Source organism: Bombus fervidus, chromosome 10, assembly GCF_041682495.2.
Source record: "Bombus fervidus isolate BK054 chromosome 10, iyBomFerv1, whole genome shotgun sequence".
NCBI classification, from domain to species: Eukaryota; Metazoa; Arthropoda; class Insecta; order Hymenoptera; family Apidae; genus Bombus; species Bombus fervidus.
The window spans coordinates 11,499,694-11,518,759 of record NC_091526.1 but is presented as its reverse complement, the minus strand read 5'-3'; the positions used below and the strand labels follow the sequence as shown (position 1 = coordinate 11,518,759).

General features: G+C 43.0%; 1 protein-coding gene across 1 annotated transcript in view; it reads right to left on the bottom strand.

The window, feature by feature from the left end:
- LOC139991733 (uncharacterized) overlaps positions 1-19,066 on the bottom strand; it is a 63,890-nt gene that overhangs the window by 8,257 nt on the left and 36,567 nt on the right. Inside the window, exons 2-4 of the mRNA XM_072012048.1 lie at positions 10,859-11,071; positions 10,636-10,774; positions 404-530 (exon numbers count right to left, since the gene is read on the bottom strand). Of these exons, the coding sequence (XP_071868149.1) occupies positions 404-530; positions 10,636-10,774; positions 10,859-11,071 (479 nt within the window). The remainder of the gene's footprint in view (positions 1-403; positions 531-10,635; positions 10,775-10,858; positions 11,072-19,066) is intronic.

The following is a 19,066-nucleotide window of genomic DNA, read 5'->3' as shown; positions in this document are numbered from 1 at the left end:
CGATGATCGACGTAAAGCCACGCGTGTGGTTTTCCTGTCCGCTCAAAAAGTGGCTTATTCTGTCCAATTATGCAATGGGTCTGTTTCTCTAATGGAATTAATGAAACGAGTCGCGGACTCGATTCACCGTGCGAATACTGGCTAGTGGCGACGAGAAATAGGGGAACCCGGAGTAACGTGACGAATTGTTTGTAATTTCTAAATTCGAGGCTGCGTAATTCGCTTATCGGATCGAAGACAGACAAATTCAAGGTCTGCGACAGAATGAAAGACGTTATCGTACTTTAGGTTCCCCTACTTACGAGTCCAACAGACGGTGGAAAATTTCGAGCACTATCAACGATTCAGCGAGCCACGGTTTAACGCGAATTCTTTTTCCGTTGCTTAAGTCAGGATTACTCACCGACGTAATCGGGCGTGCCCAGAATCTCCCGTATGTCCGCGCCATGGCTGATATACCGCGAGATACCAAAGTCGCAAAGCTTCACGTCACAGTCTGGGAACTCGCCGGTCAGGACCAGATTTTGAGGCTGAAAGAAACGAACGAACAAGGTTAGAACCATAATTCGCCGTAATAGAAGGAAGCTGTAGTTTCACGAAGAAGTAAAATCACGCGATGAAAAAGAGAATTTTTCTCGAGAAGGATGGTGGTCTCGCGACGACCAAGGCTTTCAAGAATCTCAACAGACCGCCAACGGAGACAAAAGAGCTCGTTATTTTCTTTCGTCGTTCCGTATAATTGCTTGCAGCTCGCGGACGCTCGGGAAGAAGATGGAACGATCATATTTTATCCCGGAGCAGCCGAAGCGTCCCCGATTAACCGTACGATGCGATCTACGCCCGAGACTTTGTGCTTCTTCAACGAGAACACCGTTTCATACTTTACCCAGACGACATTTACAGCGAGAATGAATTATTTAGAGCGATCTTGTCGCTACGATTATCAACTAGCTAAGAGCGTTTGATGCCAGTGAAAGAAGGGCGCGCGAGGGAATCGCGTTCGCAGCAAAAATGGTCCAACGCACGGCACAGCGGGTGCCGGCGAACCGAACAACATGCATCGGAGTAGTTTTTTCCATCTGTCTTATCGTGATTTCAGCGATCATTACATGCCTTGTTAGTACGCGATGTCTTAACTTAATTGAAGCTATTTGACAAACGACAATTCGACGACGCATTTGTCACGTAATCGTGATAATTAATCGTAACCACCAACGAGCTCTCGTGCTTGCTTTTCCTTTTATTTGATCGGGTGAGTGCGAGGGAAGGATGCGACAGGGTTATTTCAGTCGGAAGGATATTTGAGTCAAGGTAAGCGTAATTTGCTTTGTAATTCGACAATTACGAATAATTGTTGTACGATGTAGGGCAATTTGTCTTTGTACACTATCGCTCGAAAGACCGCATACTTGTTTCTTTTTCATTTTTCTCTCCTTTTTTTTTCTTTTTTTGACAAAATTACGGATAAGAGGATGGTTGTAATCATCTTGATCTTTGCGAGTCGCTACTAAACCTTGCTTCTAATTAATTTACCAGTGATATCTACATTCTGATCAGATTCGTGTAATATCAAAGTGTCCGGATACTTTTGCTAGTGTGTAAAAAGTACGAATAATGGAATGGAAACATCTGCTCGCAGAGGGGGCACACGTTGGGTTGCAGCCACTGCAGGTGTGTTTTTCCCAATGGGTACAAAAACGTAGTTACGGATCTACAGTTAAACGTTCCAATGGCTACGCACAGTGGTACTTAATTAAAAGTATCGAACAAAAGCTAATTCCCTGTACCTCGCCCGCTGACTAATCGGTGCAATTAATCGCCACACTCGAGTATTTCACGTGGCCATTTAATAAACTCGATAATGACGCTTCTTTGGACAGCGTTTAGAAGTTGAAACCGGTGACTCCTGAAAACATAATCGTCGCTCTAGCTAGGAGTTTGAAAAGCGTATTGTCGTTGACAATATATCAACAAAGGGAGCTTTCGTTCGTCCCCTTTCGTTCTTTTCGTCTCTCTTCCTCTCCTTATCGCTCTCTCTTTTACCTAGAACCTCGGATCCTGTTTCCTTCTCTGTTCTCTTTCTTCGCGTACAGCAGTCAAGCGCATTGTTCGATTGTTTCGAGAGGAAAGAATTCTCTCGGAAAGAGACGGGAAAAAACGATCGAGAAAGGGGCATGAATCGCTCGGCTAGGCCGCGCCACGACCTTTCTTATCGACGATCGTTTGCATTCGCGTATCGAGCCTTTCGGTGCCCGTTCGAACCAGACGCCCACGCATCCTCTTTCGCGCCTCTATTCGCTCGCGATTCCATCGCCTACGGTTTTCAGCTCGTGAGAGAATTATTTTAGAGAAACTGATAGGCTCGTAAGAAAAACGACGAAATTTGTGTCGATGATCTTTTTAAGTGACAATGTATTCTTGTAGATAAAAGCGAGACTCGCGATACGGTGGTTTGTCCGTCACGATAAATCGTCTACAAATTCGATTCGCAACATCCGTTCTACGGAATCTTTGAATTTATGACGAAGGAAAGGACTCGTTGCGTTCTTTACAGTCTAGAAATTATTTAAACTTCTCACAAAGAAACATTGATAGAACAAAGATAGAGGATAGCCGAACGAAAACGGGGAATTTTCGTTAGACCAACTTTTCGATCTATTGGCTACTCTGCATGAACTTTAACATCGAGAAATGTCTCGGAGACGAGTCGCCAGAGTAAGGACAGCGAATTGACATCTGCGGAGAAACTCTCGTAGCGCGTAGCGTGACAGAAACGTTTAAGGAAAAGCTTTTTCTTTCCGCTGCGATGTTCTAAACATTATCGTCGCGAGTCTTCGTCAACGTTCTACGAAACACTGTCCGTCGCGACCAACAGCGTATAGAAGCGATTTCAAAAGTCCTCGATCGTCTCGCTTCGTGGAATACCACGTCGGTTAGAATATTCCTCCTTGCTCCTGCAGCGATTCACCTTCGAAGCTTCGATCGAGAAGTAAGATAGACGAAGAAAATTGGTAAAACACGCGAGGGGGGACGAGAAGACTAAGAAGGAACGATGGCGTGCACGCTCGTTCCGCTCGAGGATTCAGTTTGCGCGTTACGTTTCGTTATACCGAGTTACGAGTCGAACGTGACCGGACTGCGTCGCACGATGCTTGAAAAGTGCTCCTGTAAAGTCGAGGTCGTGGGACGTTTTGTTCGTGTGGCCCCTTTTGCTTTCGACACTCGTCCACTTCGTCCACTGAGTCCTATCAATGCGTTTTACTCTGCTGCTTCTCGTTTCTTGCTTCTTCATATCGTTCGCCCTCGAGTTTGCTCTTTAACGCTTTATATCGTGAAACCTTACAATATCATCGTCGCAAAAACGTCGCTGAGACTTAGAACCCTCGTATTAATCGCAATTACTATGCACTTGGATTCTACGTATGCATCAGCCACGTTCAGATAAATTTAAAAAATATTTATCTTTGGTATACGCGTTATTCGAACAATTTTCAAGTATCTCGTACCTATGTTGCATCGTATCTACGAGCGCATCTACTAATGTTCGCAACAGTTTCTGCGGGAAATGGTTATTCGCGAAAATGTTCGCGAACACCGATGGAAGCACAGCTTTAGAACGAGACGAACGCTCTTGTCCAGAGCGGATCATTCGGAGAGAGAATCTGGCAAGTGTGTTTGGCAACGGACTCGTCCGAGTCCCGGAAGTCGTTCAATAAGGAACAAAGACATTTCCATAATTAGCCATTACGAAGTTCCTGCGTCATTCGAGTTTCGCGAACGTTCCTCGCCGTAACCGATGTAGGCGTCGCGATCGATTACCACGAATATTATTAACAAGCGCGTATTCTCCTTGGCAAATAGGATAATCGCTTCTTGATCGTTTCCTCGTCGAACCGAAGAACGGTCTGGATCGAGCCAGTTTAAATCATACGGATATTCCATTTCTGATTCGACGAACGAATGCTCGTTTACTGCGTTCGTTTCTAAATTTTACGAGAACGAAGGAGGTGCGGTCGCTCGTTCGCTCGGTTCAAAACGCCGCGTTACGTGCGATGTATCGATCGAGCGTGTCTAGGAAAGTGTAACAGGTGAGCCGGTTCTCGGAGCTCGGTCTGTCGGATGTCGTCGTTTAACGTAACACAGAGAGCGATCGTAAAAACTGCAGGAAGGACGCGAACCATTAAGTCAGGGTTATCTACCTTTTCGAGAGAAAAACGTCGCTGCGGGTAATTCTCACGATGCCTCGGCGCATCTGCGATCGTTCTCTCTCGATGTTGCGTCGTCGAGGTCGACGATCGAATTTTCTCGATTAAAACTCGGCGGAGGATCGGAATGCGAAGCACGCGAAAGCGTCTGCGCGAAGTTGCAAGGCTTTTTAGCCAACGGACAACGAATTTATGAGGATCTGTCTCTCGCGTTCATTGAAACTTCCGGCGGTTGAGAAAAGGGGGAAGCGACCCTACGCTCTGCGGCCAGACGCGAGAACACGCGTGTGCGTGTTCCATGTACGTGTTGGTAGACGTGAATGCAACACGCGCTGTACGAGGGAACGAGTTACGAGAAAGAATACATTAACCCTGCTGTTCTCCTCGAGCCTGTACCAAGTGAAACGCGTGTTATATTTTGATAGATATTATTAGAATATAGATAGTTTTCAAATGCTTAGATTCAATAAACCTCGATATTCCACGAGCTCGTATTTCGCTTATTGTAACGTTTATGAAGATGAATATTTCTGCTGCAGATTAATTTTCAAATATACCTTTGCAGCAAATATACTGTAACATCACGGGCTGGACAGCGTTGATGAAATTTCTTGTGTCTTTGAATAATTTCCAAGAAATAGTTGAATTACATCGTGGAAACTAATATTAACATTTACGTTTAAAAGAAGTCTTCGATTTTAGCAACGAAATATCGCTTGCCAGATTATATTACGCGGTGGAACGATCTCTCAATACACGTTGAGCGTATCTGAATCGAGTTACCAATGATCCTAACAATACTCCTCTAGAATTTGAGTCATTTTGCAAAATCGATTCCACGTGAACGTAATTATATAGTGTACGCTACGAACAAGCCGGTCGAAGCACAAATTTTATCGTTGCTCTATATGGTTAGAAGAATCTCGGTTGCATGATAGAAGCGTGTAGAAAAGGGAGAAAAGAGAGATCGATCGGTCAGTCGCTTTTCCTTCGACTTATGAAATATCGCTGGTCTTTTTTCCTTAACTCGTATCGCGTTCGCTCGGAACGCGACGTCTACGGGGCGGAGCTCGGTTATCCCATTAAGAGGCCGATGAATCGATTTCATCGAACGCGGCGTTCTGCCTAATGAACGAACCGCTTCGACGCTTGGCGCGCATCGATCGAGGGAACGCGAGCCACTGACCATGGCAGAAATGGAATTCTCGGTACAAGCTCGCTCCTTCGACTATCAAGGCTAGGCCCCGAGAGTTCATTGATGAATCTCTCCCTTTCTCTTCGGAGGTCAGTCGCCTCTCTTCCGTAGAAAATCCGTCGAAAAATCGATTCGCGAGAAAGCCTAGAATAACGAACGTTCGATAGAAAATATACAACGTTGGGGCTGTCGCGAGAACGTACCAATTTCAAACAACGCGATTATCGGAGATCGAAGGCAAATAGAGAAGTAGACGGTCTATGGCGCCAGTTTAGATATCGCGTTTATTATTGCATGCTTGTCGAGATCGTTCAACCGCTCGTTTCCACGAGTTCGAAAGAGCTATGACATTCCGCGAACGGGAACGCGAACGATCGAACGATAGGATCGACGTGGGTAGAAAAGTTGTACGCGTTGATAGTCGAAATTGATCCTTTCACTTTTGATTAACCCAGCTGCGATTTTTTAAATTACGATCTCGCCTCTGGTTTCAACCGAGAAAAACAGTTTTTATATTCTGCAACATCCTTAACGTGAAATTCCAGCGACAAACGACACATATTAATAACGCTACTTTCTTCTTTTCTTTCAACGTAAGAGATTTTTTAACGACAAAAAAAAAAAAAAATACTTGGATGAAAACGAGGACGTGTTACAATAACCGTATCGTAAAACTTAAAAAGGACTTGGCCTTATATGGATTTCGTGTCCATTGATTAATATGTACGTCTCGTATGACAGACTTTAAAATAGAGAATACAAAGTGACGTCTCTGTTAATCTGTCACGAGTAGACGCTCATTGTCGGTAATTAATCTATTCCGCGTTAATTGTAATATCGCTTCAAGACTTTGCATCAATTACAACGTTCTATTAATTGACTATCCGTGCGTTATCGTTAAGACGAGCGTCATACCATTATCGTTCTAGCCTCTTAAATACGAAGAGAACAATTTTCAAGAAATTCAGATAGCCCGTACGACTTGCGAATGAAACACTGAAAGGCTTAACGCGATGACGGAGGCGTTCCGTCCCCCTTGGTTCCAATTATCAACCGCGAGAAACCTATCGAGCGTGAGCGTGATTTTCCAGCAGCGTGAAACTGGCTTCGACGTCCCGGCGCCTGAAACCTCGTGGACGCCGGCCAACGAGGCCTCTTGGAACCGAGCCAAAGAATTCGCCTGCATTTTTCCATTCATAAACGCGAGATCTATATTTGGGTCAGGCATATCGCGCGAATTCGTGGCACAGGGATATTTTAAGATGAACCGGAGTGGATGGTGCACGGCCTCCGCGCGTAAGTTCGCCGAGTTCGAGGCGCGATCGAAGCGAGAGCGATGACTTTTCGAAAAGCGAACGCATCGAAACGGAAAGTTTCAAAACTGGAGTGCGCCGTTTTTCCTTTCGAAACGGGCGCGGTCGTTTCTATTCGGCCACGCTCTCGCGGTCTCGAACGACGCGACTGAAAATGAAACGCGGGTCAACGATTCAAAAACGCGTTACCGGCTCGAGCGGCAAAACATTTTGATAGCAAAGTTTTACGGCGACGTTAAACGATTTGCTCTCGCGAGCTCGATGATTTATCTACGCGAAGGTACTTTAACGCTTTGCTGTGCGTTACATCGAACTTCTTGAAATTTTATCGGCGTTGTCGTGAGACTCGATTATTATGATTACGTTGGTAACGTAACTAGACGTTCACTGCGATCATACGTTAGCAAAAAAATTAATTTACGACATAAATAGCGATCTTAAGACTGGACACTCTGGAGGATATGAATTTTATGCGATATTACCGTAATATTACCGTTTTCTTTGAATTGAAATATAATTATATAATTATATATTAGTATATACTAGTATTCAGTTCCAACGTATCATTTTAATTATAACTATTTATATACACGTGTAATATATTTATAGGTACACACATTAGAAGCTGGTTATTCTAGTTAAGTGGCAGAAGATACAGAATCGCCCGTAATTCCCGGTTATCGGAAAATACGTGCAAACAAGAACAGAATCGATTCTTTCCGCCGTTAAAGCGAGCCGTTTTACGTAGCTAGAACGCGCGAAATTATCTTATCGTTCGGAAAACATCGCGATAATTCTGGCGGATGCGTAATCCTCGGTCTCGGAGCAGAAAAGCCGATAAAGGAATGTTTCGAGTCGAGTCACGTGTCGTGCCAACGATTTAACGCACGAAACTCGATCTTATTTTATTTCCATCTCGATCGCAGTTTTTCACTCGGTAATTTAATTTGTGAGGCGATATCGATAACTCTCAGAAAAGAATTTAACAGCGTCGCGGCCTGCCTCTCGTTCGTCCATAATTTAGTTGCGTACCCGGTAACCTGTATCTCCGCAAATTGCTATCAATTTGCGAAAGGTGGGTAATTTGATTGCGTAACCGCGATTATAATACGAGCCGCGTTGAGAAGAATAAAGGGAAAAAAGGAGAGGAAGGCTGAAATATGCGAACCGCCACGTGTGTCGCCGAAGGAATATTATTAATACGACTCGTTTGCCTTGGCTCGCCCATATCGATCACGTCGATAATCGATAAACACGCACTCGTATATCTACGCCTGTGTTTCGTCGCGACGCGTCTCTTCGACGTCCTCTCGCGAAGCTGGTCCCGTATCGCGGTGTCACCGTGTGCACGTCGCAAATTGCAAATCGTTGCCACCGTCAAATAAGAAAAATGTCGCTGATCTCGCGCGCGTGTACCGCGCTCCGTGACGCGCACGTAAACCACGCTTATCTATCATCTCCGGGATGCATCGTCTCTCCTCAGACGGTTAGCGTAATTTAAAGCGATTTATTGGCAAAATCGAAAGATTCATCGACGGATAAAGCCAGGGTAATTATGCAAATATGAGGCTTCATTTTTATCCACATTATAGAAACTTTCTGTTTCGAGAGGGCTGTGACGCTCCTACGAGAGACGAGATTCGTCCTCTTTATAAATTTAAATAGTTAAAATACAACGTTTACGTATTTGAAAAGTTCGTCACGTTTTCACTATTAGCTTCTTTGAAATGATAAAGTGTTCGAACAGATGCCGCGAGTCTGTAAATGTGATAAATTTTACGAGCTGGCTGGTAAAAAGATAATGCTGCGAATATTGAATTATACCGCTGTTAGAGAGAACGAGCGATATAACTTTGCATAAATGGAAACAAGACACGGGGTACTTGAAATATTTCGACGTATCTTGAAACGTGAAAAAAATGGAAAGACATTTTAATTAAAGAGGACAGAGATCTCGTTCTTTACTCTGGATATTATTCTCGGGGTGAAAAGGCTAAGAGGAGAGGCGCGTCGAGTTATTTTCGAGTCAAAGTTTCGCGGCGAGACGCGACTCCCTCGTGGCTGGTACAAAAATAATTTCGAGTAGGCAGAAACGTCGTATCGGAGCCAGTTTCGTCGGAATTCCATCGCGGTGATTCCTTCCCGTTCGTGCACGTGTCTCGCCGTTCTGCTTTATGATCTTTTTTTTTTTTTTTTTTTTTAACAAATACACGTTTTGCGATAAGAACGTACCAAGGAAACGCGCGTCTTCTCCTTTCTGCATTCCAACGAAAGCGTCCCCGCTTTCTAGCAAATATTTGAATTCGCGAGAAAGTTACTTTCCGAGACAACAATGCGAATGTGGGGAAACGACAAATTAATGCAACCCTCGTAGTACGCATCGTAGATTTAAATTCCCGATAGTATTCTTACGTTTCCCATAAACAGATCGATTCTATCGCTATAAGAATTAGCTAGAGTGCTCATTCGGCAAAAAAGATCATACGCGGCACAAAAAGCACGCTAATAATTAAACCACGGATTTCTATTTTTCCATTTGTACGAACATAATTGAAGAAACGCAACTTAAGTGAAAATCATATCTTATCCTTTAAATATCGTAATAAATACGCTACTATACTATTTTATATATTTTTGCATACTGTATACATAAATTGAATGCACTTTTGCATCTTCAAAGTTCCCATAAATGGATAAAAATCCGCTGTCTACTAACAATATTAGTTCAATTGTGCAAGATGTTAGTCACGGTAAAATCGATCGGCGATCTAGCCACGGATCGATGCCCTCTTTAACGATGCGTAACATCGTCTCGACGTCGCGACGATGCAACAGTTTTCGCGCTCGAATCGAGATTTGGCAAAGCTCGCCCTGTTATACGGATACTTTTACATAACGATTTAGGTCGTTCGCACCGACCAAGAGGCCGGGCACGTTGCGTTGCTGAGAAACTGCCAGCACCGTCCTGAAACATCGTCGTTTCGTTGCCAACGAGTTTCTTTTCATCACCGAGTTCGGTCCTCGAGATTAGGCGCGACTCGGAGATCGTACGCTCGCTGTTCTAGTTTTTATCCGTGTCCTTTCATGGTCGTAAAGGTACGCGTGCCAATTCTCTGAGAAGGTTTTTCAACCCGACGGGAAAAATCTAGATAAGGCTTATTTGCAGAAACCACAATCTACCAACTCTTATCGGATTCTTCGTTGTTTTTAATGTTCGGTAGATAAGAAACACTCTCGACCGGAATATTTCCTTCTGTCAAGCTTACTATACATGGTATTCCAAGTTTGCATTAATTATATTCATATTCTACGGATATAAATAAGAAATGTTACAAGCACTGGGATAGCTACTCGTCACATTTATGGGCAAATTTTAACAAACACGATTCTATTTTATATCTGGCCGCATGATGCGAACGAAATAACACATTTCTAATGAAATAATAATACAGAATAAACACAATGAAAAACGTTCGAATTAATACTAAACAGATATCCCAATACTTATGACCGGCAGTGTAGGTCGTTTCGTTTAAAGCTTCGTTAAAAAGTTAGTACAAAAATAGAAGATACGAAGGAACGGTAGTCTACTTGCCGTTGCTATGCTATGAGATAAGAGAGTAGATTCGCAATCGATATAATCGCTAAGTGTTAATACTTCCAAAGTGTTTGCCGTTCCCGCCGATAGAACATTGACGGTGATAAAGAATCGAATCTACGTACAGTACATATTATCCCGTGAAGTTTGCTCGAATTTAATTTCATCTGAATGACTCAGTCGACTATATTGATATTCTACTAACTTTATATATTGTTCGAACGACATTCTCACAAAGTTCTCAAATGTTGGCTAGAAAAATCTGCGACACCCTATATAGCGTAACAATTTTCTCGCAAGCATCGAGTAACTGTCGACACTTACCTTAATGTCAAGATGAGCGACGTTCAGGGAATGCAGAAAGGCTATTCCGCCTAAAATTTGCTTCAGTAATCTGGCAACTTGTCGTTCTTCCGGAACTTCGTCTCTGTCCAGAATCATTTGTAATTCACCACCAGGAGCCCTATCGATTGAAAACAGTATATAACATATATACGCGTTCTGGAATTCGTCCACGAAATGGAGAATCGGAGAAAATGCAACTTACAATTCCAAAACCAGGACCATCTCCGTGTTCGTTTCGAATACCTCGTGCAAGGACACCAGACGAGAACAGTTCGCCGCGGCATCCAGCACCGCGACTTCGTGCAGGGCTTCCGCCCTCAATTCCTGTGCCCGTCTCCTCTTCCTTAGAAATTTCGCGGCCCACTGCCTTCCGCTCGATCTCTCTCGACATCTTCTCACTGCCGCGTATTTGCCTCTGCGAACGGAATGAAAAGCGTTAAAAAAAAAACGTTGTAATATACCCATACCTGCATGAGGTTACATCTTTACAAATGTTCTTAAAAAACATACGCAATGAAATATGAAAACGCAAAAAAAATATGAAACGTAGGATAAATAGTACGCGACTAAAATCTGCTGGACGGAAAATAAATTTCTTTTCCAAGTTTCACTTAATTACCAATATTCTATAAAAATATGCGTTTGCACAGATATCCACGGTCTAATTATCGTGCGTTACATCTTGTACAATGCATTATATATTCAAATACAGGCACGTTATTCAAATCTAAACCCCACAATCCATAAAAAAATTAATTAGAAACGCGTGTCTATCTCTGTTGAGCGTGACGAACAAAGACGTCACGAGTGAAGTAACGTTGCGCGAGGAAGTTGTACGCGTGAACGCTTTACTTTCGCTCTTTCATCAACGAGCAGATACAAACCCGTTATGCTCGCGCTTTTCTAATTGCACATAATGTATGGAAATTCTGCGTCTGGCTTCGCGTTCTAATTTTCCACTCGGTAAACAACAAATAATCTATAAATTGTGTGGCTATATTTTCGAACGATACCCAGACGATCGACGATACCCTGTGTATCACGATCGCGTCGAAACGGTACGCTTGTAATCCGATGATCTAAACAACCTGTAGAAAGCGAAGTTGCGCGGGCAACGCTCTTGTCGACCGTCTCTTTCGATTCTCGGCCTCTAGTCCTAAGAACAACGGTGAAAGCATCACCGTTAATCGCACGAGTCTCGTTTCTTTTTGCAACGCCGAGACGTTTTTCCCGGTCCACGAACGACTCGTTTGGGAACGGCCTCGAGATCGAACGAGGCCGATACAACAACGTTATTAGATGGAACGCCGTGTACGTTTCGTCACCATATCGATGGCCGAATGATATGAAATTTCGTTTTTGTTCGCTTAAAGTATTTGCGATCGATTGCTCGCAGGAAATTATAAATAAATTTGAAATAAAATGTTCTCCTTCTGTTTGTAAAAAATCTAATATGCATTAATAAAACTAGTATCGTTAGTGCGTTGCAATAAAATTTCGTAACAGTTAAATCTTGTAGAATTACTTCGTTAACTGACGAATTCTATGCCTTTAAATGTTTTCGTTTCTAAGTTAAAAGCCAATTTAAGAAGGGACTCCTGAACTATTGTACTGTATAGAAGGTATGCAAATATTGACATAGACCGTAAAATATATTATTGGTAGGTTTATAACTGGTACTATAGAATTGCAGACTGGTACCCTCATAGAAAATGTAATAAAACCTGGTTACGGTTATTATCCTTCCTAGTAATTTCTTTCTATTGACTTTGGTAAACATTACGTACTATTATTATTAACAGAAGTAAATACGAATTAACCCGGGGATATTTATGAGCGATAGCTTAAACCTACTATTTGGCTATCGCGTTCGTACCTGTATTCGACTAATTGCCAAATTAGGAGACCCGATAGCAACGAAGATTTATGATGGCAATCTATATCCCTTGAATGTTTCAACTGCAGTATTTGAGTTTACACGTTTCGTATCTCTTTCCATGATAATAGCCATCGATAGAATAAAGAACATCCTGGACGGGTGTCATGATTTTTCTGCATAGAGTTGCTCGTTACGAAGGACCCATGAAGCGAATGAGTCGAGGGACGGACGTCGGTGTAAATGTCGTTAGAGAGCATTGTTACGAGGTCGGTATCCCGCAGAGTAAATCAGGGAACGAGACGATGCCCTGCTTGGGTCGTCAACGATCAGGTATTTCTGTTCAGGTATACTAGATGGAAGGGATATAGCGAGGTCATAAAATCGGTCAGTGGTTAAACTTTACAACTTTCGATGGTCGTAACAATTAATTTCAAAGCTATTGGACGTCATAAGGACCCGCAGAATCTATAGACCCTCGTTCACAGAAAGATGTCAACACAAAATCGTTTCTTCCCTTGCAATAATGTCTAAAATATATTTCTTACGGTAACCAAACAAAAGTATTCCAACGCTTAGAGAAATCATTTCTAAATATGTTTTATGTTTTAAATATGACCTTTGAAACGAGTCTGAAAATATACACGAAACTTTTTACAGAATACTTGGTCGCGGTAACTTCTCTACACATTGTTCAACGCACTTTCTCAACGATTATACTTCAGCTGCGGCTAGATCGATCAATCGCCTTTAATGCTTAGTATTCTAATTTTACGAACATCCTCGCTACGGCTCGTTCACCTACTTGGATAGCTCGCGTGAATACTTCCGAGCGAAAAGCACGCTGCACGTCGCTTTAATTATCATCGACGACCATAAAACTGTTAACGAGCGAGCTGACTTTGCAGTCGGGAAAATTTTACGGTGCCGAGGCAGCGTGAGATCATTGATGCAATTATCGGTGGCATTACTCTGGATCGGCCGTAGCTCGCGGAGGAATCGCATCGTCGATAAAAAATCTCACGATACCTTCGGTGATAAAGTTCGTACACAAAAGTTGCGCACAGTTCGCGTGCGCTCGGTTTCAAGATTTTTGTAGCTCGACCGGGTTATCTTCGCGGCTGTTCCGAGTATCGGCGTGGATGCTTTTCACTTGATAAACTGGTTGCGAGATCGACGTCGCCGGACGGTTTAACTCGTGTCTTGGTACCTCTCTCTCGTTGATCGAGCGGCCAGCTCGCTCTCCGACGAGTGAGAACCACGGCTTGTCTAGGTATGTAGGTTGGCAAATGCCAATAGTTGTCGACGATCGTGGTCAGACTCCACCGAACGGGCCCCTTATCTACGTTCTAATTACAGGCTGTTACACTGCCAGATCTATCTGACGTTAACGTCTGAACAAAGGGAAAAGAGAGGAACGCATCTAATGCGGTTCGTCTTCGATCTTTTGGAACTTTATATCGTCCCGTTTACGCCAAAATGTAGATTTTCATTGCTTCGAAGTAAACGAAAGATTAGAAAGACTAACGAAAAGAGAACGCTCGAACCGATCGCTTCGACGAAGGCGTAACAAGATTGTGCGCTTTAGAAAGGAAAGGCAATCGTTTCCAGAGAATAGAAGATTGCGATAATTGGAGGTTATTTGAACTTTCATTTACCCGAGGGTTCTAATTTTCCAGCTAGACCCGGCAGCAGCATCGGACATCGCTATAATTACAGCGTCGCAATCGCTGTCGCCGTAATATCGGATTTACAGTTGCGCCATTAGGTGGCAAGAGATTGCGAGCATTGTTTCCAGGATATCTCGAGTTCGATACAATGAAATCGCTTCGCAGATTTCCCCCGTTCCTAATAAAGCAACTAACCCTTCCACAACAGTGATACGGCCGATATAGCGAGTAAAATATACCTTCGATCTCGTTCTTTCGACCGTACGGACTAAACTACGAAGCATATAAATCTACGATCGCGTAACGTATTCATAAAATGTTCCAAAGATGTAAACTCCGTAAAAGTTTTCAACATTAATGGTAAAACAGAGGCCCGATAGGACTCGTGCGCATAGTCCTTTGTTTTTGAGAAATTAATCGAGAAATTATGTTTTTGACGCGGTAACTTTTTATGCTTTAAATATTTTTATTACAATTTCTACCTATAATACATGTAATATACAACAATATGTAAAAATATACGGTACTAATACAATGAGCAAAAATAATCAAAAATGTATTAAAGTAGATTGTGAAAACTTAGTACCAAGAGAATTTGTAAAGCAAAATATAAAGAAAACTTGTTAATTTTCGAAAACAAAGGACCTGGCTTTCGAGTCCTTTCGAGACTGTTTTTTTACCATCGACCTAAAACATCAAAAGCAGATACAATCGACTTATTCGAGATTTCGCGCTTCTCGCTATCTCTTTGTAGGTGTTCGAATACTTTCGTAAAGTTTGCGCAATATATGCATGCAGGATCGAACGAGCGAAAGAGATAAACAGGGGCCACAGTCGGAACATAACGTAGCGAAGCTTTCGATCGGGTCACCGGGTGAAACGCGATGGCGAACGAAGGTAAAGAGCCTAACGTGGATTTACGTAATGCACGTAAACGCTAGGAAACAAGTTCAGAAGTCGAGGAAGTGAACGCAGACCGAGTGTGCGCGCCGTGGCTGCATTGCTATGCACGTGATCTCGATTTCCCTGGTCGAGCCCAGGTCGAACTCCCACGCTCCGTTGTTACCGCTCGCGTATGCACGATTCTCGTAAAGATCGCGCCTTCTTCCAACAAATCGCATCTACCTTCGAGTCTAATTTGTCTTGGAAATGCGATGCATCGAGACTGTTGCTCAACACTCGCGCGATATTTCTTCCACGAAACGGCCAACTGTACAAAATGTGCCTGTGTTTCTCTGTTCGAACTTCGTCAGCGTGTTCATCGCTGAACGGGAACACGTGGGACACCCTGTATAATCTCGCGTCTTAATCTCAACTCGATGGAATCGAGCAACGTGTCTTCGAGATTTGCGCAACATCGTGCCACGTTCTTCTCGCCGGAGTCGCTCGAATAAACCTGGCAAATTACACGAACCAAGATATTTGCTCGTGTTAGGATGACGGGCAAGTCTCGGGGAACGGCGTCAAGCGGAGAGCAAGAAATCGAAATTGTATTTTTCGTCCCGTGGAGGTAGCACCTGCGAGAACGGCCGCGCCGCGTTCGTTACGCCGGTGAACAAATTCCCCGTAATAGCGAGGAGGCAGCTGCGAGCTGTAGCCAACAGGTGGTGCGATAAATCGAGGCCGAAATTTTATTCACGACCGTTACAGAGAAGCTCGTTTCTAACTTAACGAACGAACGTGGACTCGTTCTCCAGGAAGAACTGCAGTTGTGATTAATGCGTCTGGATCGTGGATCTCCATGAATCTAATTGGGGTGGTCGTGTCGTACATGATACGATGTGTTCTTATGCATTCACTCACTATTCGAACATTTACCAATAACATTTTTTCATGTCTACGCATCGTATGTGCCACGTGAAATATTTCACATTTATATATATATTTATTTATTGAGAGAGAAATTACAAGATAAGAAGGTTTCGCCTAAATTGATAAGAGATTATCGCAAGTAATACAAGCAACGATATTTCGAATCTGTGAGCTTATCGGCAGATTGCAAAGCTTAATTTCGATATACTCTGGCTAAATGTTGAAAGAGATAATTTAAATGAAAAGCGTTCGGTTGTTTATTACCTCCGTCGGATATTGCAAACCATCTATCAATTAGAAAACTTGACAAAGAAACACGCGTATATCGATTAACGTTTTCTAGTTTCGATAAAACCGTCTCTAACCAAGTAAACGTTGTAGTCGTGAAATGCGATGAATTTTAAGTAGCTCGAATCCGAGTTCGATCGGAGCGCATGCCAGCCGAAGAAAACGAGGTTGGTTCGAAGTCTCTAACGAGGAGCCGCGGTCGGATTTCTCCGTGAAAATACAAAGTGCCGCTTGGCAACTCGTTGGAGGTTAATTACGTGGGCGCATTAAGTCCTGACCTTGAAAGGTATCGTGACAGAAACTCGACTTTCGTCTAAGCGAACGCGGAATCGCGCGAGCGTGACTGTCGTCGACAAAACCGAAGTCGACACACTTGCTGGACCACGTACATATTCACCATTGGCGTAGCTCGAATTTACCGATTCATTAAGTCACAGGTACCGAACGTACGTCGTTTATGTCAAGTTTAAAAATACTTGCTTCGCATACTTATCTATGCAAAAGCATATTATCTCCGTCGAAAGCTAAGCTAAACTGTACTAGGTGTTATATTACAATAATAATACAAATATTTTAAAACTCTGCGTAGCATAATTTAGCTCAGTTTTCGGGTGGATCCGCCGTTTTATCCATTTCATACAACGTTTGCACGAAAGACGACGAACTACCAGAAGCACGCAAGAGACTAAATTCACGTTTAGAGGAGTGGAATTTCTGCGTTCGATGAAAGGAGAGGACCTTCTATGGTAGCGGTGGAAGAAAACAAGCCTGATCAACGGGTTCCAACGAGAAATCACGGGATCTAGACGTTGCCGGCCTGGCGCTTCGGATTTCTCCGCGGAAATGTAAAATAGCTGGTTCGAGGTAGTTGATGCGTGCACGGGCGTCTCACGAGCCAACGTTCGGAACTGTTACACCGGAAATTAAAAAATTATATGTTTATCTTGTAACATGTATTCGCTATCTTTCAAAAGTATCTGGATAATTACGCGTTTTCGACGAGATGTATTTCAATTACAAAATTACTGATAAATTGAACCGCCATGATTAAACTGCGGATGTGTTTATGAAAATTCATATTCCAAACATAATTAAAGACACGATATCTCAATAAGCTTCGCCGCTCAAATATTATAACAAGTATTTTACGATGAATATATTTTACTACGAACTATTTTACTGTGTACAATACATTTTTCCATATTATGGGCATCCAGTATACCTTTGCGCATTTCAGATTTCCTATAAACGTTCGTTAACAAATTTTCAAATCCCGCTACGAAACGGTGCGTGAAAGTGGCGTTTCCGAGATAATCCTCGAGGCTGCGGCGCGATAAAATATCGACTTCGCGTTCTCGTGTTTCCTAAACGTTTCTACGTATTCGAGTTTCATTGCGCAACGATCGTTAATCCCTTAACCCGTTTCTGACGCACCGCATGCGTTTCCCAGGAAACATTGTCAAAAACTTTGTAAACGACTTCTCTGTATAACATTAACAGTGCAAGAAATCGATGTGCAATTATGTACGTCGCGTTGTTAAATTTATCGCAATTTCCCGTGATTTTTACTGCAAATTGGTAGCCTCTGTGAGAAAGGAAGGCAAATGTTCCCGGGGTGCGACGGTTTTTGTGGCGTTAAGGTCGTTAGAGGATAAACGGGAGATTTGCTGTAACAGCCAGATAGCAAGAAGCCCTCTACGCGGAGGTCTAGTCGCGAGGAGCGCGTTAAATCGACGCGCTCGCAATCCTATGACTACGTTCCGAGAAGAAAACGAAAGAACGGAACATCTCGAACCATGCAATTGCCGCGAAGACGAGGATGAAGCTAGAAGGCGAGATGCAGCGGGATAATTTGGCGAAGCTGAAGGTTCGTGATCGCGTTATCCGGCAATGCAAGGCACTACGATTCTCAAGGAACAATATTAATTAGCAATTTGTAGTAAATAAAATTGCACCTGGAAGCGGTAATTGCAAGCGTTACCGCGTATCTTTATGTAGCTGCGATATTGGCAAGCAACGGTTCGAATTTACGAGCTCCTTGAACCACGGATAACGTCAAAGTTGTAACTCGAGGCGTCACGAAAGTATACCAAGCAGGAAACTGGACCGTTCCACTGTCGTGCTTCTCTGGTTAAAGAAACTCCTGGACATTTCCTGCTCTTCGATCTCCGCGGCCGGTACTGTAGATGAAAACGATATACGAGTAGTGCGATCCTAAAATCAGTGGTTAGCTAAAGTTTATACGTTTCGAGTGTCGAATTTAATGCGAATATGAAATTAGTAGAAGCTTACGAAAGTTATTTGCAAAATTTCTATCCTCTCGAATCTCTTTCCTGGAACGCAGAGATGCAGAAACTCAAAATTGCATAAGTAGTTATCGTCGACAGTGTAGCAGCTAACTTTCAAATAATTAAGACGTCGCAGCATACATATGCCGAGGCATTTCAGTAGCAAGCAAACGTGTTAATACAAAAGAGAATGATCATTCGCTTCTACAGCGTTCACGAGTCTGTTATTATTTACAAGTACAAAGTATTATTATCTGCACGGTGATGAAAACGCAAACTAAAATTTATTGCACGTTTCTCGGTCCAAGAGACGATCGCGTCTCATTTGATCGCTGCAGGATCCGTGGGAATATCAAGGAATAGTTTGCTCACGGTTTCGTGATCAACCTTAATATTTAAGAACGCAACAATACTTTCACTATGTTTGTTTCTCTTAAATAGCGCCAGCTACGTTATTATTTTTCCAGCGAGTCTCT